Source organism: Periplaneta americana, chromosome 2 (assembly GCF_040183065.1).
Source record: "Periplaneta americana isolate PAMFEO1 chromosome 2, P.americana_PAMFEO1_priV1, whole genome shotgun sequence".
In the NCBI taxonomy this organism is placed as follows: Eukaryota; Metazoa; Arthropoda; class Insecta; order Blattodea; family Blattidae; genus Periplaneta; species Periplaneta americana.
In genome coordinates, this window is record NC_091118.1 from 202599369 (window position 1) to 202622647 (window position 23279).

A 23279-nucleotide genomic window follows, 5' to 3' on the forward strand; every position below is an offset into this window, starting at 1 on the left:
TCTTAACTATTACGTCAACATATCTTAATCATCTCAGAACGATTATCTCTTGTCTACGAATGGATAATCACAACACAGAAGTCAATTAAAATATCTGAGAACATAGGTTGATCCCTATGCTGTAGCCTTGATCCACTTAATAGATGAAAAAAAAATCTTACCTCATATTTCCACATAGTCCCCTAGTAGATTGATGCACTTCTCCCAGTGATACTCCCAACATTTCCACAGCTTCCTGGAAGAAGGGTTGTCCAACCTCTACAAACCACTGGTTTACAGACTGTCTGACTTCATTATTGGATGAAAATTTCTTCCCATGCAGGTGTTCTTTGAGTTTTGGGAATAGCCTGAAGTCACTAAGTGCTAGATCTGGCGAGTAGGGTGAATGGTCCAGCAATTCAAATCCTACTGTTGAAATTGCAGCCATTGCAACTAGGACTTGTGACTTGGAACATTGTTTTGGTGGAAAAGAACCTTTCGCCTCAACTTGCCATGACATTTCTCCTTGACAGCATCCAGCGATTTTTCAATCAAATTTTCATAATAAAGGCCTGATATTGTGGCTCCTTTCTGCAAATAGTCTGTCAAAATAACACCTTAGGCATCTCAAAAAAACAGAGAGCAAAGCCTTGCCTATTAATAGCTGCAGCTTGAATTTTTGTAGGGGTTGGTGAACTCTTATGATTCCACTCCATAATTTGAATTCGGGTTATAGTGGTGAATCCATGTCTCATCCATAGTCACATATCGTTCAAGAATTTTCTTTTTTGCTCTAAAATTAGTTAAATGCTGTTTGCAGAGTACACTGCTCTTTGTTATTTATGCATCGGCGTTAATATTTCAGGTACTCACTTTCCAGTTATTTTTTTCATGCCCAATTCATTTATCAAAATATTATGCACACTATGTTATGAGAAGTCTGTTTCCTTTACTATATCCCTAATGATGACTCGTCCATCTTACACCACTAAATAATGCACTTTATTGATATTTTCTGGTGTAGTGACAGTTCTCGAAGGGCCACCACTATGTTCACCTACACACGATGTTCTCCCACATTTAAACATTCGACACCCAAGAAATGGATTCGGAACACCTCAAAATCTGTGCTTCAGTGGCTGACCATGATAATATCTTTGAAAAATATTGGAGTGCAAAGGATCAAATGATTTTATTGTCAAACGCCTGGCATTAGAAAACGACGACAACAACAACAACAACAGCAACAGCAACAACAACAACATTCGACACCTCCTTTTTACTACACCATAAGATAGAGTAGATTCTCCCAAGATAATTGTCACATCTTGGTGAATTTGAGTTGGAGATATTCAATTCTTTTGCAGACATTTAATCACAGTTCTTTGCTCGACAAGCTCCATTTCTCTATTGATGTAGCACCTCCGGGCACTCGAACACCTGCTACGAGCCAACACAGACATGTACAGACTTGCAACTTGGCATGCAGTCGTAACACATTTCAGTCACTTATGTGCCACAAAACAGAAATTTTAGTTCGACTAGAAATAGGTCAGGGCTACAGCATATTAATCAACCTTCGTACAGCAAAGGAGAAAAAGGATCTTACGGATTCCAAGGAATGTGATTTTGGGCTAGCCATACTTTTCTCATACATTCATATTTTTATTAAAAATATTCCCGATTATAAAAGTATGTGTATATATAGCCTAATCTTATAAAAATAAACAACAATTAAGTTTGTGATGTAGAAGACATGAAAATAAGGTGAATTAATATCAATCAACAGAAAATGTTTCAATATTAAGGTTGCTGTTCACAGAAGAAAGCTACTAAATTGCCGCAATTAGAGTCCCACAATTCTCCAGCACGATTTACACCAGCACAGTTGGCAGTATTGCCGCTGTTAGGTTCGCCACTTTTCCATTTCGCATAGCCTGTAGCGTTCACATGTTCTCCTGTCAAAAACAAGAAATTCATTTTAGAAACGTGAGCCACTGCAGTGATCTAGTGGCTAGAGCACTGGACCCGGTGCGATCTCCCCCGAATTATAACCTGTGTTGGACAAACCTATGGTTCGGATAACACAGGAATTTTCTGCAGGAACTCCAGTTCCTGTGTGGCATCCAAACAAATCTCCATCATCATCATGTCATCTAATCGTGGGTGTAGCATAGACCACCTCCTATGGCGCACCTTGGGCAACGACTCTGTCGGTAAATTAGTCTACACAACTGGTATCGTATGGGTGGTTGACGAACTGTCAAGTACCCGCCATTAAAAAAAAATAGAAATATTTCACGGCAGCATTATTCAATGTATAGAAAGCAAATAATTGATTACATGGCGATCTTACTCGTGTTAATTATGTAAACATGTGCGGCTTACAGCTGTTTCGGTGCTACTTGACACCATCCTCAGAGCCTTCTGTGTCTCGGCACAATCTCAACTTCCCTGCCTGTTGTGTGGGTGCGTTCGTGTGATGAAGAGTTGTGTCAAATAGTGTGTGTGTTCTGAAATTGATCTGTGTGTTGAGAATTTGATTAGAGTGTGCTTTAGTGTGTCTGTATATTTCATATTGTTCTAGTGTGTTGAGTTTTTGGTTTTTGGGTTGTATGTGTAGGATTTCCATATCTGTATTTATGTTATTGTATGTGTGGTTAGCATTAGTTATGTGTTCGGCATATGTAGATGTATTGTGTCCTCTGGTTATTGCTTTAATGTGTTCTTTGTGTCGAGTTTGGAATGATCTGCCTGTCTGTCCAATATAGAAACTGTCGCAACTATTGCATGTGAGTTTGTATACGCCTGTGTAGTTGTATTTATTTGTTTGTGTTGTGTGTTTGTTAAAGCAATAACCAGAGGACACAAAACATCTACATATGCCGAACACATAACTAGTGCTAACCACACATACAATAACATAAATACAGACATGGAAATCCTACACATACAACCCAAAAACCAAAAACTCAACATACTAGAACAATATGAAATATACAGACACACTAAAACACACCCTAATCAAATTCTCAACATACAGATCAATTTCAGAACACACACTATTTGACACAACTCTTCATCACACGAACGCACCCACACAACAGGCAGGGAAGTTGAGATTGTGCCGAGACACAGAAGGCTCTGAGGATGGTGTCAAGTAGCACCGAAACAGCTGTAAGCCGCACATGCTTAAATAATTAACACGAGTAAGATCGCCATTTAATCAATTATATATATTCAAGTGTTAAAAGTAGTGAACGAAAAATTCAACATGGAGTATAGAAAGCATTGTAGTGCTGTGAAAAGATTTTAAAGATACATTTTTAGACCACTGAAAGGTCTCAATATAAATTATAAAGAAACATTGGTTTTGTATTAGGTATTTTTCATGTCTGTCTATCTGTTCACAATATTTATTCCTAAGTTGTTGTAAAATCTTTGTTCATATCTTACATGTATGATAGAATTCACTGGAAGTGATCAATCAAATACCATCTTGTTATCACAGATTCCACCGACACTAGATAAGTGGGCAGTTGATGTGGAATAGTTTAGTTAAATAACCAATTAAAAGCGAAACATAATCCTTCCCACTCACCAAAAATACTGTAGAACTGTCCCTCGGTTTCGTGGTCTGTGAGCCCCACGTGGATGAAGTCATTTCTCCAGTCATTTGTCAATTTGGGCTGCCGGTCCCATATCTTCCTGATGGCTTGGAACTCTTTTTCAGAGCTGAGCACCATGAGGTAGGCACCCTCTTTTGCACATGTCCTCCGGGCAACATTCCAGTCCACTGTGATGGGGTGGAATTTGTAGTAACCCAGTTCAGGTACGAACTCATAGTTGGGTCCAGGTCTCATGAATGGTGCTGCACAACAAACGGTTTATAAGAATTTTAGTCAGTGCTAATGTAGTTCAAAGCTCCACAGTTTACACAACAGCTTATATAACAAATCCTGCTATCTGCTTTGAATTGAATACAACTCAACTGGAAGATGTCAAAAATGCGGAGAATCAAATTTATGGTCCAATTGTTTTTTATCATTTAAATATGTATATGTTACAAACTATTGAAATTATTGGATTATTAGTGGGTGGGTGCTTACTTACTTACTTACTTACTTACTTACTTACTGGCTTTTAAGGAACCCGGAGGTTCATTGCCGTCCTCACATAAGCCCGCCATTGATCCCTATCCTGAGCAAGATTAATCCATTCTCTATCATCATATCCCACCTCCCTCAAATCCATTTTAATATTATCATCCCATCTACGTCTCGGCCTCCCTAAAGATCTTTTTCCCTCCGGCCTCCCAACTAACACTCTATATGCATTTCTGGATTCGCCCATACGTGCTACATGCCCTGCCCATCTCAAACGTCTGGATTTAATATTTCTAATTATGTCAGGTGAAGAATACAATGCGTGCAGTTCTGTGTTTTGTAACTTTCTGCATTTTCCTGTGACTTCATCCCTCTTAGCCCCAAATATTTTCCTAAGCACCTTATTCTCAAACACCCTTAATCTCTGTTCCTCTCTCAAAGTGAGAGTCCAAGTTTCACAACCATAAAGAACAACCGGTAATATAACTGTTTTATAAATTCTAACTTTCAGATTTTTCGACAGCAGACTGGATGATAAAAGTTTCTCAACCGAATAATAACAGGCATTTCCCATATTTATTCTCTGTTTAATTTCTTCCCGAGTATCATTTATATTTGTTACTGTTGCTCCCAGTGGGTTAGTTAGTGGGTGCTAGTGGCACGATTAAAAAAAAAATTAATTTCTGGAAAGAGTTCAATCTTGAATCCTTTTTGGTCAAGACTGTTTTTTTGACAGCTCTAAAATATTCAATCTTACTTCCGAGAAATCACATATATAAAGTAAATTAATAACACAACAATAATAATTATATTTCTCACGGAAAAATTTTCATAAAATTGTACGCATTTAGACCCCTACTAATACTTGTATATTTGGTATACTTTGTCCTTCAGGGCAACCCCTATTTTAGGGGAATTTAGTTTAAATAAATAACATGCCGTAGGAAGAAGAATGATTACTTGATCTCAGTTACATCTCTGCTGTTTCTACAACATTACCTGTGACTGTGGCTACTACATGGACGGTTTCTGATTTCTCACACTTCGTTGTGGTGTGGTCCACGTCCACATGCCATATGCCATCGTGTTCATCGGTTGGTCCATGATCCAGTGACACCTGAAAATACACAACTACTGTTGAAAGAGGAGGAGCAAGTGTGGTGCGTCATCTCTTCTCATCACATATTTCATGAGGCACAAACTCAATACATTATGAAGGAGAACTTGAAGCAGTAAACACTGCACTGAAACAGCATATCGAACCCAGTGTTTTAAGGAAGCAGTAATTCTGTGTGACTCATTGTCGACCATTCAACTATCAAACAGCAGTCAGCTAGCATAAGAATAAAATATACATTCTTTCCAAGGGCAGGTCTTTCATTGCAAACCCAGCATTCTCTAGTATTTCCTACTTTCTGCCTTCCTCTAGTTTCTGCATATGTTGTCTATCATCTGATATCTGCCCTGAACTTTTTCCCATTCACCATTCCTTCCAGTACATGTTTCAGTAGGCAGTTTCTTGTTAGCTCGTGACCCAACCAAATCTTTTTTCTCTTCCTGATCAGTTTCAGCATTATTCTTTCTTCATCCACTTATCCTAGCACAGATTTGTTTTTTATCTGTCCATTTCACACTTTCAATTCTTCTCCATATCCACATTTCAAATGCTTCTAGTCGTTCCTCTTCACTTCGTCACATTATGCATGTTTCTGCCCCATACAATGCCACACTCCACACAAAATCTTCACTAGTCTCTTCCTTAGTTCGTTTTCCAGATGACCGCAGAAGATGCTCCTTTTTCTATTCAAAGCTTCCTTTGCCATTGCTATCCTCCTTTTGACTTCCTGGTAGCAGCTCATGTTACTGTTTATAGCACACCCCAAGTATTTGAAGCTGTCCACATGCTCTACTGCATCATTTAATATCAGTAAGTTTACCTTCTTTAGTTTTCTTCCAATAACCATGGACTTCATCTTATTTGCATTTATCTTCATCTTATACTGCTTACAGATGCCATTTAACTCCAGTAGCATATCCCTTAGTACTGTCTCCTCTTCTGCTAACAACGCCATATCAACAGCACACCTTACGCACTTTATTCTTCTTCCTCCTACTATCACATCTCCTACGTTCTGAAAACAGTTCTTCACTAATCCTGCAAGTAGATGTTGATCAGGTTAAGAGATAAATGACATCCTTGTTGTACTCCTCTCCCTATTTCACCTCCTTCTGACATTTCTTCTCCTATCCTGACTTTCGCTCTTTGTTTCAGATAAGGGTTATTGAACAGCCTCCTCTCTTTCCAATCCACACCAATTTTCTTTAGGATTGCCATAAGTTTATTCCAATTCCTTCTGCCGAAAGTAAAATTTCCTTCTACTGAGCTAAGAGACCGAATAAAAACAAGATGAAAATCCATTTACAAGAATCCCTACAGCTTGTCAGTGCAGGTAAATCATGGCAGAATATAGAGACAAAAGCCATAATTCCTGAGTTCCCCATAGAGTGAAGCTGTAGCTCACTATGCAACAACAGGAATATATAATCATGGACAATGACCATCTTGCTGTCTGCCCTATATAGAAAAGATAGAATGGTCCAACAACTCGAAACTGGCAAAATATTACTGGGATGAATGATGGCAAATGTAGAGCATCCAACTGCTGATGAATTAAACACTACTAATACTGAAAGAGGAAATTACAGTGAAGATTTGTTAAAAGGAAGACTTTGGGTTTAATAACTACATTAAGTAGTTATCGTTTGTTAAGTTACTCTATTTGTTTTTCTTGAAGTGCTTTTTTGTTCCCTAATCAATTACATGAGAATTCTGATTTGTAACGCAATAAAATAAAATAAAAATAAAATTAAATAAAAATAAAATTAAACAAAAATAAATAAAAATAAATAAAAATAAATAAAAATGAAATAAAATAAAATAAAATAAAATAAAATAATAGTACATTATGTAACGAGCCTATAATGGTAGTAATTAAGACGCGAGTATGTTTATGAAACGAGTGCAAGCGAGTTTCATAATTTTCATATGAGCGTCTTAATTACCATTATAGGCAAGTTTCATACGACTTTTTATGCTCGACCATATTTCTAACTTGAAATTATTCATAAGTATTCATGTTATTCTTATCTGACTGGGGAGCGGAACTGACCTTGTGCAATATCTCGTAAATTGTGAGATGTGCACAGACGCGAAAGTATTGATTTTTTCCTAGAAACAAATGTCATTGACCTTGATATAATCTAGAGAGTAAAATAAAGATTAATCTTGATATAACCTTGAAATTGATTTAGACATTGAAAAAAGAGATGACAAATTCAATTTATTTGAATATTATTTACAATTAACGCTAATTATTATAGTAACAGAACATAATCTTCTGCGACAGTGTTGGATTTCCAGCCTCCGTGCCGTTTCGCTAGTTGTCTTTCGATTGCATATCCGAGAATAATCGATACTTGCGCTTTCATATTGCTACAATGGTATTTTCTGATCGGTGGAACACCTGAACTTTAATGAATAGGTATACTTTAATGAGGTCCATTAAAGGGCTGCTACCAGGTGTATAATTACTACATTTCGGCATGGTCGAGCATAAAATAAAATAAAATAAAATAACACAAGTCGAGATAATATTTGACTCATACCTGCGCCACCCAGATGCCGCTCTCGTTGCGTCGACTCGTGATGGACAACTGGAAGGCAGAAGCTCGAGATGTAGGGCATTGAAACCCCACGCAGGCACAGACACTTAGTCCCACGTACAACAACACAGCATGAACAAACATGGCAAAATTATGTTGCTTCTAACTGTACATACAAAGAACGAAACATATTAGCACAACTTAATCATTCTCGAAACCCTAAGAGTTATAAACTTGTACTTGTTTAGTTTGACGGTGCTTTACATCTTCCGTTATTTCAACTACTAATGAAATAGAATCTACTGGGAAACAAACTTAGATTCTTTAGTACAAAGTGATCATCTGAATCGACCTACAGCTGGACAGGGATGTAGATACGCTATTTACGTAGTACTTACAATCATCAATGTGATAATCATGCAATTTCATATTAAAGTTATTGAAAATGTAACACTCACCAGTTCCAAGATCTCCCTCTGCTGATACGTATGTGATTTCCTTAGTGATATTCTTCTGCCTTATATACCATGAAAAGTAGAGCAAGAGTCAACTATTATCTTCTTAAATATTACGTCAGTCTAACTTAATCCTCTCAGAACGATAATATCTTGTTTACAAATGAATAAGTACATCACATTAGAATATCTCAGTATGTAGTTGCATATCAATGAAGGAAAGTTTATGTTAATGATTTCATTGAATGCAATTCCCAACGAAGTGAAGTCTTATTAATATAATTTATAGATTCATTATTAAAAATATCTGATGATATAATATCATGATTATAAAAACATATATTATACAGATGTACAGTGAGGGACATATTTGTTGAGTGAGTGAAAATATTTCAAGATCTGTAGCGTGGTTCATAAGAGATGTAGGTAGTTTTAATTCTTTCTCGGCATATATATATATATACAGAAAAGCGAAGCGAATATCACATTAACATATGATAGAAAACTTTCGGTTTGGAGCATGAGCAGTGTGGCATTCTTTGACCAAGAAAAAAAACTCGAGTTGCTCAACTAACTATCGGTATTATGTCTCTCATTGTACAGTCTTATTATCCATCTCCTATGTAGATCCACCTTCGGGCAGTGCATAATTTGTACCACTAGGGCAGGGCCGGGCATGAGAGCGACTCAGTCTAGTCGACCAGAGCTGCTCTCGCTCCGCAAGGCACTTCAATTCCAAGCCAGAGCAGAACGCTCACTCAGTGGCGGACTCGCATTACAGCTACCTTCCCTGCATTAACATAACAAGAGCCACGGTTGTTCTAGTCATTCAGTCTGTCAGCACATAATAGTTTATAAGGATGTTACATCAATCCATTGTACATTACAGAATTTATAACACTCTTATTAATTTAATGAAATAAACTTCACTCTATGCACACACACAAATCATTATGCTTATTTACATAACCCATACGCACATACTGCAATCTCCTACGAGACAGGCGTATGGCTTCCACTTCCCCTACTTGCTGTGGACAGAGTTCATCTGCCAATATAATTAAACATCGCTTGATGAATTCACCTTCGTTAAATGTCTTCAATTCCTTTGCAATTTCGTGGCAAATTTTGTAGCTAATTCTCATGGCCGATTCACTAAGTGCATTATTGTCATCCTGTTAATACATAATATAATATAATATAATATAATATAATATAATATAATATAATATAATATAATATAATATAATATAATATAATATAATATAATATAATATAATATAATATAATATAATATAATATAATATAATATAATATAATATAATATAATATAATATAATATAATATAATATAATATAATATAATATAATATAATATAATATAATATAATATAATATAATATAATATAATATAATATAATATAATATAATATAATATAATATAATATAATATAATATAATATAATATAATATAATATAATATAATATAATATAATATAATATAATATAATATAATATAATATAATATAATATAATATAATATAATATAATATAATATAATATAATATAATATAATATAATATAATATAATATAATATAATATAATATAATATAATATAATATAATATAATATAATATAATATAATATAATATAATATAATATAATATATCATAATACTTGTATAATTTAAAATTATATATTACTAAGTGTATAATAACTTATAATGCAATGCAAATATCAAATAGATACTCTAATATAATGTACCTGAGAAACATTTTCTTTAAGTTGTATTAATTTATGACGTTCATTACCAACATATTTGTCATATTCAGTAGCATGTTGTAAAGAATAATATCGTTGGATATTGAACCTCTTAATCAGTTGTAGTGTTTTATGATAAATTAAACACTTTGCTAATCCACTGCTCTCTACCAAAAAGAACGCCTCCTCCCATGATACATTAAAATCATTGGGATAGCGGGCCGCTTTAATGTATGAGCGGAAGGTCCGTCTTCAAAGTTCGTCTTTATACTGCAGAGTCACCACTGCACCGACACTGAATGACGTACAGTATGCATACGTCACACCGCTCGCGAGACCCGCTCTTTAAAGCACACAGCGCTCATTTATCAGAATCACGTAATGTGCCTAGCCCTGTACTAGGGAAAGGATGTTTATTTTGCACATAATTCACCCCTTGATTATATCTTTGTTATAGATTATTTATAACACTTGATCTATGAACAGGCAGAATAACAAACAAAACAAAGATAAAATAGAGCAGAGTCTTGGTGGGTTTGGTTCTAAAAGATCAACACGATTTCCTTCTTTTTTTAGTATCTGAACGGAATTATTTGCCAATTTTCTATGTGAAATTTTGTCCATACCTTAGTCTCCCATATTTCCTCCAAAAAAAATTGGCAACCCTAGTAGTATCTGACCAAACAAATAAGACCAATAGAATTGCAGGTTGCTTAAGGGAAACAATTTAAAGATATCTAGGAACGCAGTTGCATTTAAGAAAGTGATCCCATGGGATCTCATTATTTATTATTAAAAGATATATTATATTGCACTACATTGCATTATTGTTATAGTAATTAAAGAAAATATTACTAGACACGACACAACAATTTTATAAAAATATTCATTGATGTGTTCTCAGAGTGTCTACCGAAAATGTGAAATAAAAATTAGTTACTTTATAGTTACTTACTTACTTACTTACAAATGGCTTTTAAGGAACCTGAAGGTTCATTGCCGCCCTCACATAAGCCCGCCATCGGTCCCTATCCTGTGTAAGATTAATCCAGTCTCTATCATCATATCCCACCTCCCTCAAATCCATTTTAATATTATCCTCCCATCTACGTCTCGGCCTCCCCAAAGGTCTTTTTCCCTCCGGTCTCCCAACTAACACTCTATATGCATTTCTGGATTCGCCCATACGTGCTACATGCCCTGCCCATCTCAAACGTCTGGATTTAATGTTCCTAATTATGTCAGGTGAAGAATACAATGCGTGCAGTTCTGCGTTGTGTAACTTTCTCCATTCTCCTGTAACTTCATCCCGCTTAGCCCCAAATATTTTCCTAAGCACCTTATTCTCAAACATCCTTAACCTATGTTCCTCTCTCAAAGTGAGAGTCCAAGTTTCACAACCATACAGAACAACCGGTAATATAACTGTTTTATAAATTCTAACTTTCAGATTTTTTGACAGCAGACTAGATGATAAAAGCTTCTCAACCGAATAATAACACGCATTTCCCATATTTATTCGGCGTTTAATTTCCTCCCGAGTGTCATGTATATTTGTTACTGTTGCTCCAAGATATTTGAATACTTTATATTTACCACAATTTAATAATTACTCATAAGCACGATGAAGAAACATTAATCACATTTCAGTCATCGTACGATCTGTCATCTTCATCAGACTTGTTTCTTAAGTTCTCTGATCTTCATTTCAATGGATGTGCAACCAACTTCTCTCCTAGCCTACTAGACTGTATTAGACTGGCATATGTAATCACTGACTACCTACCACCACAGTTCAGGCAACGGCGCCAAGATTAAATAAGTGAAGCATAGAAATGATTTTTAAAAATATTACTTTGTGAAAAAAAAATTAAAAGAAAACTAAAAACAATGTTATACACTACAATTGCTGCTCACAGACAAATGACAACTTATCATTACTGCAATGGGAGTCATATAAAAGTCCATTGCGATGTACTGCACCACAGTTGACTGTATTGCCACTGTCAGGTTCACCAGGTTTCCATTTAGAGTAGCCGGTAGTGTCGACATGTTTTTCTGCAAAAAGAAATAATAAAAAATAGTTACATTATGCAAAACAGAAATAGAAACTTCCACCATCTCTTACACCAAAAAGTGACAGAGGATTCATCGAATCCCTATAAATGCGTGAAACGTTTATGTTCGTGATTGTTAATGTGAGCATGGATGAGATTGTAAGAATGTTTGGGAACTTAAAATAAAATTTTGATATTTCTTTTCACAGCTGTCTTTATACTCCCTGCATTTAAATTTAATAAGACAGAGCCTCATGGGGGTAAAACTGAGAGGAGTTTCTGGAAACAAGATTGATCAGGCCCGTGTTTTGTTGCCCAGTCACCAGTAGAGCTAAACGTTTCAATGGAATTTTCTGATTGGATACTGATGGAAAAGCTCGTTGTCTATGAGATATATATCGTAGGCAATGCAAAGCAGTGTTGCCATACCTACTGATCAAGCAGGAGATGTCCTGTTTTTCCATTGAATCTACTGCTCTACTTCTTTTTTTGTCAAAAGTCCAAATTTCTCCTTCGTTTTTGGCATGCTGCAGTCACCTGGTTCTATGCCCGGATTTTCAATTTATTACATATTATATTATTCACGATGTCTTACATTTGCATCTTATACAAAAGTCAAAAAATGCTTTCATTCGTCTCCCCAACGAGCTAGAAGTAAGAATATTCTCCTAGCTCATTATGTCTCCCTGCTCATAACGCGTTGCCACAAGATGCTTAAAGGAGCAAGAACACGTGAAACAGTGAGAGAGTAAAGTGTAGGTAATGGTATTTTTGCGTTACATATCGTGCACATTGATCTTTTAAAATGATTGAAAGTGTGGCAGCAAGAAAGAAGAATAAATACTTGTTCCCAGAATTATAAATCAGAGTGGGAAAATTATGAACAATTTAAATGGTATTATGCAAAAACAGGAAAAGGGATCGTTTTTCGTCTGTTATAATCGCAGCTAATGCAGTACTGCCTTTAATATCATCTTTAAAATAAATCTCGTTCTATCTAAAATCGTTTGTCAATATACAAAAAAACTCCTGATTAATACATTTTAATGCGAAACATTGTCAATGAGACATTACTGTGTAAAAACAAAATTGCATGACTTATTTACATACGCTGAGTAAAGATGATAGTAGTAATATATAGCAAAATTGTTCCATTTCATTGGTTAGGGATGTGCTATATAGTAATAAAACAGTATCATCTTTCTTACAGTACCGGTATACCCTGTTTTGTAATTAATATTATAAGAAAAAGAGAAAATTCATGTTTAATTAATCTACTGTAATCTCCTGTTTTTTTTCTATGGTTTTCTCCTGATTTTCGTAGTAGGTCGTGGCAACACTGTGCAAAACCACAGAGAACTACAAAGTACAAAATAATCATCATATTTGTTTTCAGGTGAGAACCTGATGACGATGTTTTGTGTGTTTAAGTAATTTAATTAATAAAATAAATGCAAATTTCGTCAGAATATCTCATGTTTTATTTATATTTGTTCTGACGAAATTTTTACTTATTAGTTCAATTAGATCAGTGGCGTATGCTGGTTAAAGGGTTTGGGCTACCGCTGACCCTATTATTACATAAAATATCTAACAATTACTTTAATTTTAATTACAATGGTAAAACTAATAATACAAAATTATTACATTATGTTATATTATAAACTTTTTTTTTGTAATTTCCTTGGGCTACCACTGGTAGCCCCGGTAGCCCGCAAAACACGCCCCTGAATTAGATAACATAAACATACAATAATAACATTCATCTTAACAATCTTTATAATTTGTTCAACAGAACCATCAATTTCGCGTTCAAATGTTAAGTTTCACAGACAGGCACCAGGAGTGCATCAGATATTCTCTGATTCCCTGTCGTAATTATGCGCTGTGGACTTCTATTATTTTGTTTTTCTGTGCGGAACTTTCTCGCTACTTCATAATCACTTCCTCATTCCATGAGGCCTAGTCTCGAGACAACAATGCAATTGATAGTCGAAATGATTCACACATCAATATGACGCTAATGAGTTATTTGAAATAATTTCAATGAATAAATATGTAATTGCAGAGAACTGGATTCATTTGGACATTAACACCACAGTACAGTATTTTAGAATTAGACTATTTTAAATTAATTATTTATATCTTTATACTCCCCGCATTTAAATTTAAGGATGCAGGACCTTCATTATCACTTCATCATTCCATGAGGCCTAGTCTACAGACAACAATGCAATTGATAGTCGAAAGGATTCACAATTCAATATGACGCCAGTGAGTTGTTTGCTAGTGTAATGAATAATGATATGTCATTAGAGAGAACTGGATTAATTTGGAAATTAATATAAAGTTAATTATTTTAGAATTAGGCTATGTTAAATTAACTATTTCTGTCTTGTACTCTCCGCATTTAAATTTAACAAGACGGAGCCTTTTCACTTCATAATAGCTTCCTCATTCCATGAGGCCTAGTCTCCAGACAACAATACAATTGATAGCTGAAACGTTCACACATCAATATGTCGTCAATGAGTTGTCTGAAATTGTAATGAATAATAATGTGTCATTACAGAGAATTGGATTTATTTCGAAATTAAACTAGAATTAAGTACTTTAGAATTAGGTTACCGATATGTTAAATTATCTATTTCTGTGGGAAGTATTAAAGGCAGAAATAGAAAAAAAAAATCACAATTTTATTTCAGATTCCAAACTTTCTTACAATCTCAACCAAGCTCACAATAACAATAATGATCAGCATAAATGTGTCATGCAATTACAGAGATTTGATGGAGATGTATGTCACTTTATATAGTACTGGTATTGGTTTAAAGTTAGACAAAATTTTAAAAATGATTTTTTTTAAATATCTTAGTTAATGTAAAATAGAACAATGGAAGGAGTCCATAATTGTACCTATTTTTAAAAAGGGGGACAAAACCAACTGTGGTAACTTTCGAGGAATATCACTTTTGTTGACGTCGTACAAAATTTTGTCCAATATTCTTTTGAGAAGATTAACTCCGTATGTAGATGAAATTATTGGGGATCATCAGTGTGGTTTTCGGCGTAATAGATCGACTATTGATCAGATTTTTTGTATTCGACAGATAATGGAGAAAAAATGGGAGTATAAGGGTACAGTACATCAGTTATTCATGTATTTCAAAAAGGCATATGACTCGGTGAAGAGGGAAGTATTATATGATATTCTTATTGAATTTGGTATTCCCAAGAAACTAGTTCGATTAATTAAAATGTGTCTCAGTGAAACATACAGCAGAGTCCGTATAGGTCAATTTCTATCTGATGCTTTTCCAATTCACTGCGGGCTAAAGCAGGGAGATGCACTATCACCTTTACTTTTTAACTTCGCTCTAGAATATGCCATTAGGAAAGTTCAGGATAACAGGCAGGGTTTGGAATTGAATGGGTTACATCAGCTTCTTGTCTATGCGGATGACGTCAATATGTTAGGAGAAAATACACAAACGATTAGGGAAAACACGGAAATTTTACTTGAAGCAAGTAAAGCGATCAGTTTGGAAGTAAATCCCGAAAAGACAAAGTATATGATTATGTCTCGTGACGAGAATATTGTACGAAATGGAAATATAAAAATTGGTGGTTTATCCTTCGAAGAGGTGGAAAAATTCAAATATCTTGGAGCAACAGTAACAAATATAAATGACACTCGGGAGGAAATGAAACGCAGAATAAATATGGGAAATGCGTGTTATTATTCGGTTGAGAAGCTCTTATCATCCAGTCTGCTGTCCAAAAATCTGAAAGTTAGAATTTATAAAAAACAGTTATATTACCGGTTCATCTGTATGGTTGTGAAACTTGGACTCTCACTCTGAGAGAGGAACATAGGTTCAGGGTGTTTGAGAATAAGGTGCTTAGGAAAATATTTGGGGCTAAGTGGGATGAAGTTACAGGAGAACGGAGAAAGTTACACAACACAGAACTGCACGCATTGTATTCTTCACCTGACATAATTAGGAACATTAAATCCAGACGTTTGAGATGGGCAGGGCATGTAGCACGTATGGGCGAATCCAGAAATGCATATAGAGTGTTAGTTGGGAGACCGGAGGGAAAAAGACCTTTAGGGAGGCCGAGACGTAGATGGGAGGATAATATTAAAATGGATTTGAGAGAGGTGGGGTATGATGATAGAGACTGGATTAATCTTGCACAGGATAGGGACCGCTGGCGGGCTTATGTGAGGGCGGCAATGAACCTCCGGGTTCCTTAAAAGCCATTTGTAAGTAAGTAAGAAAGTACACATCAAGCAAATGGGATAATTCATTTCAAATTCTCAAGCTCGCAATTGTGATTTCTGTTTTTTTTTTTTAACCCGCTAACAGAATTATTCTACTCACCGAATATAGTGTAGAATTGCCCTTCTATTTTGTGGTCTGTGATTCCCACGTGGATGACATCATCCTTCCAATCATTTGTCACTTTGGGGTGTGTTTCCCACATCTTTTTGATGGCCTGGAATTCCTTCTCTGAGTTAAGTACCAAAAGATAAGCTCCCTCTTTCATACACGTCTCCCTGGCAAGAAACCAGTTCACTCTGGCGGGGTAGAACTTGTAGTACCCTAGTTCAGGTAACAGCTCGTAGTTAGGTCCAGGTATCAGTGGAGGTGCTGCACAAGAAGCATTTTCAGTCACTTGTAGTTACTGTCAGGGCATTGTAATTTCTCCAATCATTATTTATTTATTTATTACCAACTTACACACATATCCAATTCAGTATTTGAATGATTTTTCCATTATTTCATTATTTATAAATTTCTTTATTGCATTATGTACTCATAGAGTCTATATATGTCTGACTGTAAAAACGAGTGAGCCAGGATTCAAATCCTAGTAGGGACAAATTATATGCTTGAGGTTTTTTTCGGGATCTTCCTCAACCCATTAAGAGCAAATGCTGGGTAACTTTCGGTGCTGGACCCTGGACTCATTTCGTTGGCATTATAAAATTCATCTTTCAGCTTGGCAAATCAGTATACTTAGGCACGGTTTTTCCCTTTGTGCGTATTTATGCAATGATTGTCCAAGTCTGACAGGTGACCAATCATCGCATGTAAGGGCGCACATGCCTATACTGTTTTCGCTGTAAGAAAAATCCTAATGTAAACATAAGTACGTTGTTGTTATACCCGTCATTGGCTCCCAGTCGAAACACTCACATGACGCAGGAAAATATAGTTCGTATTTGGAAACCATAATCTTGTATTATTTGAAAATAAAAAATCGAATTCTAGTTGTTAAATACGATGAAACATTTCACTTCACCCATATGTAAAACGTTATGTAAAAGAAAAGCTACTTTTAAATTTTGTTATGTACTATGAACGCGGATGAATACCAACAGTAATACCGAGGTAGTCTGTTCTTGTAACAAGCTGGCGTCACTTGAGCTCGTAGTTGTTCACGTAAGCACGTGGTACTGAAGTATGGCTTCTGCATCCTCAAATATCCATTGTGAAGGCATAAGACTTATAAATAATTTAATTAGAGTAATTATAAACTAAATGTTTCCTAAGCAAACGAATGCATAGTAGTGAGGTTAGGCCTACTTGACGAGTAACGGGAAATGTTTAACATGAAACAGAATGTACAACAGTAGGCGGGAACACGTACTGAGAATCTATGGCGCCAAACAGTGGCCAATGAAGCCTCACTTCAGTCACGTGCTATTGCTTACATTAGGATTTTTCTTACAGCGAAAACATTGTAAGTGTGTTGATCCGTCCCTCGTAAAGCCAAGCTAAGAAATGAAGGTGATAATGCCAGCAAAATGAGTCCAGGATCCAACACCGAAAGGTAACTAAAGTTTGCTTTTAATGGGTTGAAGGAAAACCCAGAGTAGACTGATAAGCCCCAGGAATTCAGGGCCTTCCTATATCAGCATCAGAAACCTGCACTACCCCACGACTCCACCCCAACCTGTTTTTACTATTGCGGATGATAGATGAAACGAGAGGGAGCGTGTTGATGGAATTATAGAGGGAAACCATCCCAGTTGATAAAATATACCACAAATATATCACTTCTAATAAAATTCTACTTATTCAGGAGTGTTTGGAACATCCTGGAAAAATTAATTTATGAATTTGTCCAACAATGCTTTTCCCTGCTTTTATTCCAGACCTCACACTCAGCTTAGTTACAGAGCTGAAATTTTGTACGCTCATTGTACATCATATAATGACTTAATGGTAGCACTTTTACAATGATATAATATGTCTTACAAGATTTAGAAATATTTTTGTGTTGAACATTTCAGGTTTTTCTCGGTAGAATTTTTATAAAAGTATATTAGATTTTTTTAAATTGATAAAATGGAGCTAGATCTATAATTTTGCTAGTGAATGTTATAACTGAGAACCTTCCATAACTGATATCCACGAGCCGCCACTGATGTCAGTAAGATGGTAGAGAGAAAGACAAAGAAACGTCTTGCCTCTTCTATAAAGATATAGTTCTGTTACCTGTGACTGTGGCTACTACATGGACGGTTTCTGATTTCTCACACTTGGTTGTGGTGTGTCCACGTCCACATGCCATATGCCATCGTGTTCATCGGCTGGTCCATGATCCAGTGACACCTGGTAATTAGAGACCAGATATTATATAATAAACTAGTGGCTTGTGCAGCAAATGCTGCAAACTAAATATTCATTAGACGTTCAAATAAACATTTTTCAGATTTATTTTCAATGAAGGATACCAGACATTCTGAACGTATTTGCTTCCATAATAATGAAAAATACTCTCTCTCGAGCCAATACTGAAGAGAACCATGCATATAAATATCTACACCATACCGCCATTAAATATATGATAAAGACCCAACCCCACTTGATTAATAACTATAAAAATATTTTATTTTTAATAATATTATTATCTTACGTAAGTTTTATAGCTTTCAGTAACATATACTATATAGCCGCCACTCAGTAAAATATAGAAATCAAAATCTAATTTAAGTTATTCTCTAAATCTACTTACATAACCCCAAAACTTTTCACTTTCATATCATCAATATAGCATTAATATGTATAATTAATAAAAAATAGTCACATCACGGCATTAACTACAATAATATTTCATTTCTAATAGTAATAATGTCATCAAACCACCTCAAGTTTTGTAGTTTTTAATATCCAATACACAGCTGTACCCACAAAATTACACACCACAGAATCGAACCTGTAAATTATTTTTAGTAAGTTAAGTTTTTAATAACAAAATTAATTTGAGCTCTAAATATGTCAGCATTCTTGCAGATCATGGCCTTCGTGTAATATTGTTTACTGTAGTGTGTGTTTTGTTTTATACTGAAATGCAACACGGCGACTTAATGCTCGCTTCGCTTCTCCTGAATGCAATTAGCTAGTTCTCAAAACTGAAGAGAGATTGATTTTGGAAAATAGGAAAATTATGTAGGAAAACTAACATTTCACTGAAAACTACTACTTTTCCGAAAAAGTTTGGGTTTCAAGCTTAAAAATGAGGGGACATTTATTAAAATCCGTTCAGCCGTTTTCCCGTAATTTCCATTACCAGTTCAAATTATATATATAGATTACATATGGAGACGAAGTGGGAAGAACGCTTCATGTTAAAAGTCTGTGGTATTGAGATAATCTGGTTTTACATAGACATGAAGCACTCTTTTTCCTGCGGTGATCAACTTTCAAAGTGGCTTTTCGTGCGACTGATCGTTTTTCCGTTTCATGCATTAGGTATATCAAAGAGTTCGTGTTAAGCCACTAAATAGCACCATCAGCTCTTTTTGCAGCACAAGTGGACATCAAGCGTTTTTTTCACTTGGTTTTCATAGTCTATTCCTATGTATGTAGCTAAGAGAAAAATAAAAATGTTGGAGAAACACACTAAAAAGGTTCTTATTCCAAGATTTAAATTACACTTTTCTTTACTTGTTTTGATATATATTACATATTTCAATGTAGGCCTATATTAAATTTAAGAATTTGGTTATAATTTTCAGGTGTTAAAATGAAAACTAGGTAGTAAATATATGCACTGCAGCTATGTACAGATTACTGTGCACGTAACTGCGGAATCCCGGCCAAACAAGTCACTCAGCTGAGTGTGCTCCTAATATAATGGCAGTTGACATTGGATATACTGGGTGTTCAGTTCAAAATGTGTCTTGGCTCGCTGTATGCCGTCATGTGGCTAGCTGATGAGCCTAGAGAATTCAATCTTCCTACACTTCCGCAGCTCAGGTATATAATCTAAGAGGCAGAGAAGTTGGCTAGCAAGTACGGCGTTCATTCTGAAGAGTACGTGCCGATACGTATGGTAACGCCGGTAGTGGCAGGAATGTGAACTGTTTGGAAATACGTACTGTTGGGATATGGGGAGAGGGTTAAGACGATTACTTACGTATTTGTTGACATTAACTTCGACGGTCAACATGGACACGGAGCATTTGATTTGTGTTGTGGAATGTTACCGTACGCAACCGATGATAACAAATACCCTGCGTACGACTTGCCGGCGCAAAACAGTTCGAAAGAGGTTATGGTAGCACACAGACCATACAGACCGTTATCTGTTGCTACGACGTTCAAGTTATACCGTACATGTTCTCAAGTTCAGATTGAAGAACGCCTTAAATAATAGGCAACTTCTCTAACATATAAACTGAAACTCGCTTCAAATCGGTGACCCAACAACAGTGACGTCATGACACACTTTGAAATGAACACCCAGTATGCGTCAACATGTATGCCTAACTTGGAGTCAGGCCAAAAGGGAAACAACGAAGGAGAGGGGTTCGGTCCGGTGCTGTGGATTGAATTAGGCGTAGCTCAGTGGTCAGAGCGCTTGGTACATAGAACCAAGGACCCGGGTTCGATCCCCGGCGCCGGAGCGAATTTTTCTCCTCAAATATTAATTGTCAATATCACAGATATTATTCTGTAGGACAAATTAATAAATCGATAATATACATATTTATGTGCATGCATCTCACTTTTATTTTTCATGAAGTCAGGGCTATACTGATACTAGTATAAAGCCGAACAAGAAGTATAACACTGTATGGGCTTGCTGAAAGGCACACTTTGGATTTATGTTTAATTAATTCACTCTGGTTAGATTTCTTGAAGTGCATTTATTATTACCTAGAAAATTACATTAATATTATGATGTGTAACGCAATCAAACAACACAAATCAGCATGCTGATTGAGAAAAAGGTACCTGTGCAACCCAGATGCCGCTCTCGTTGCGTCGACTCGTGATGGACAATTGAAAGGCAGAAACTCGAGATGTGGTACACGGAGGCTCCAGGCAAGCACAGATATACAGTCCCAAACACAGCAATGCAGCATGAACAAACATGGCGATGTATATAGCTCCTGAAAACACTGGCTGCATATACAAAGACATTTTTATGATGTGAGGCGAGAAAATGGCGAGTTACTGGCGACCCACTCCCTGCGCGGGCTGTTAAGAGGTGCGGCATAGTAGATCCTCAGTCGCCATATGGCATTTGCTGTAGTCACAAGTCGTGTTACAAAAGTCTTGATTCTTCAAGTGTACAAAGTTAGTGTATAAAGTTTAGTGATTATTGTGTATAATGTTGTTGTTGTTTTCTAATGCCAGGCATTTGACAATAAAGTCATTTGACCTCTTGCATTCCAATATTTTTCAAAGATATTATCATGGCAAGCCAGTGAAGCACAGATTTTGAGGTATTCCGAATCCATTTCTTGGTTTGAGTTGCACAATGGGCAACTAGTATATTCCAATTCTATGCAGGTGTTTGGCCAAACAATCATGGCCTGTTGCCAATCTAAATGCAGCCACAGACGATTTTCGTGGTAAATCGGGAATTAACTGTGGATTTTGATGCAGAGAGTTCCATTTTTTCCCTTGGGATTATGTTATCAAATTTTGTTTGTTGAAGTGTAAGTATGTAGATTTAATAAATCTTTTCACAGAATAATATGTAGATTTAGTAACAAGTCTGTAAGTAGCAGTGCTGCCCTTCTTTGCTAGTGCATCCACATTCTCGTTTCCCAGATTCTACAATGGGATGGTATCCATTGGAATACAATTCTTTTATTGAGTGATATTAATTGAATATATATTGAATTGAATTGTGTATAATGTACAACACGTACATAAAAGGCAGAAGGTCGTGTGCGAAAACAAGACGTAAGTTTCGAATAAAGTTTCCAAACTGACCTGTGCCTTCTGTGGAAACAATTAGAAGGCTTGTTAAAAGATTTAAAGAAACAGGCTCTGTGAACAATCGAAAATCAAACAGAAAATGTAGTGTTCTTACAGAAGAAAAATTAGATGAGACTGGTGAAAGATTAGAACATACCCCATCGCACCTCCTCATACTCATCCTCTTTCACAATAGCCCTGCCAAGACTCTGGAATTCGTTACCTGCTAGCATCAGGGACTGTCGAAATAAAATTCAATTCAAACGCAAACTTACTAGGCACTTGGTCAGTAATTGAGACTCGTTCAGACATGGTTTCTTGTAAATAGTTCTCTTAATCACAAAATATTTCAATATCCGGTAATTTAATCACTATAGAATTTTGTTATTGTAGGTTTAATTTGTAATTCAGTAAATACAAAAATATTCTTTGTTCTTAACTTCTATGATAAAATGTCTAGCTTTCATTCATCAGGTATTCTTGTCGTACTTTAATTTTTATCGTAATTGTAATTGTAAATTTAATATTAATTGTAATTTTATTGTTCATGTTATAGTTGCAATCCCCTGGTAGAGGGGCAGAGAAGGCCTGACGGCCTTATCTCTACCAGGTTAAATAAATAAATACTAAATACTAATACTAAAGCATTTAGCACAAGAAACTGGAATATATCAGTCTTCTGCAGGAAATGCATCAAAATTATTGAAACTGAAACCATATAAAATTCCAAAAGTGCAAGCATTAAGGCAGACAGACCCTTATAGGAGAGTACAATCCTCATTCTCTAGATGAACGAAAAAACTATATACGAGAAGAAATCGAGGCTATCAATGATGTAGAACTTCACAGTGTTATTCATTCGCTTATCAGAAGACGTCAGTTGTGTGTGGCGGCAAATGGGGGCCATTTTCAGCAACGACTGTGAGCAGGGTAAGTACAAATTGTTGAATATTTATTGTTAGTACTGTTATGTATTGTGGCCGAAGAAATGGTTACGCGCTCGCTGGAAACCACGCTAGCAGTGGG

General features: G+C 35.7%; 2 protein-coding genes across 4 annotated transcripts; both read right to left on the reverse strand.

Moving 5' to 3' along the window:
- Window positions 1-181: 181 nt before the first annotated feature.
- LOC138695055 (hemolymph lipopolysaccharide-binding protein-like) lies at window positions 182-9314 on the reverse strand. The gene is made up of 4 exons (XM_069819399.1): window positions 7752-9314; window positions 5085-5202; window positions 3581-3850; window positions 182-1937 (listed from the first exon to the last, which is right to left on the reverse strand). Exons 1-4 carry the CDS (start codon window positions 7890-7892, stop codon window positions 1783-1785), a joined length of 684 nt encoding a protein of 227 aa, XP_069675500.1. The 5' UTR covers window positions 7893-9314; the 3' UTR covers window positions 182-1782.
- A 556-nt stretch (window positions 9315-9870) lies between these two features.
- On the reverse strand, window positions 9871-21760 carry LOC138695058 (hemolymph lipopolysaccharide-binding protein-like). 3 transcript variants are annotated; one of them, XM_069819406.1, is made up of 4 exons: window positions 21279-21760; window positions 18534-18650; window positions 16410-16679; window positions 9871-12022 (listed from the first exon to the last, which is right to left on the reverse strand). In XM_069819406.1, exons 2-4 carry the CDS (start codon window positions 18607-18609, stop codon window positions 11865-11867), a joined length of 504 nt encoding a protein of 167 aa, XP_069675507.1. In that variant the 5' UTR covers window positions 18610-18650; window positions 21279-21760; the 3' UTR covers window positions 9871-11864. The 3 variants fall into 3 exon arrangements, with proteins under 3 accessions (XP_069675507.1, XP_069675506.1, XP_069675504.1); XM_069819405.1 differs by lacking the exon at window positions 21279-21760 and adding an exon at window positions 19054-20120; XM_069819403.1 differs by lacking the exon at window positions 21279-21760 and adding an exon at window positions 19185-20119.
- Window positions 21761-23279: the final 1519 nt, after the last annotated feature.

Coding starts and splice junctions, on each gene's coding strand:
- LOC138695055 (XM_069819399.1), bottom strand. CDS start 7,892: ATGTTTGTTCATGCTGTGTTGTTGTACGTGGGACTAAGTGTCTGTGCC. Junction 3,851..5,084: donor TGTAGTAGCCACAGTCACAG/GTAATGTTGTAG, acceptor TTTGTTGTGCAG/CACCATTCATGAGACCTGGA. Junction 1,938..3,580: donor ACAGTTCTACAGTATTTTTG/GTGAGTGGGAAG, acceptor TGTTTTTGACAG/GAGAACATGTGAACGCTACA.
- LOC138695058 (XM_069819406.1), bottom strand. CDS start 18,609: ATGGCATGTGGACGTGGACACACCACAACCAAGTGTGAGAAATCAGAA. Junction 16,680..18,533: donor TGTAGTAGCCACAGTCACAG/GTAACAGAACTA, acceptor CTTCTTGTGCAG/CACCTCCACTGATACCTGGA. Junction 12,023..16,409: donor GCAATTCTACACTATATTCG/GTGAGTAGAATA, acceptor TTCTTTTTGCAG/AAAAACATGTCGACACTACC.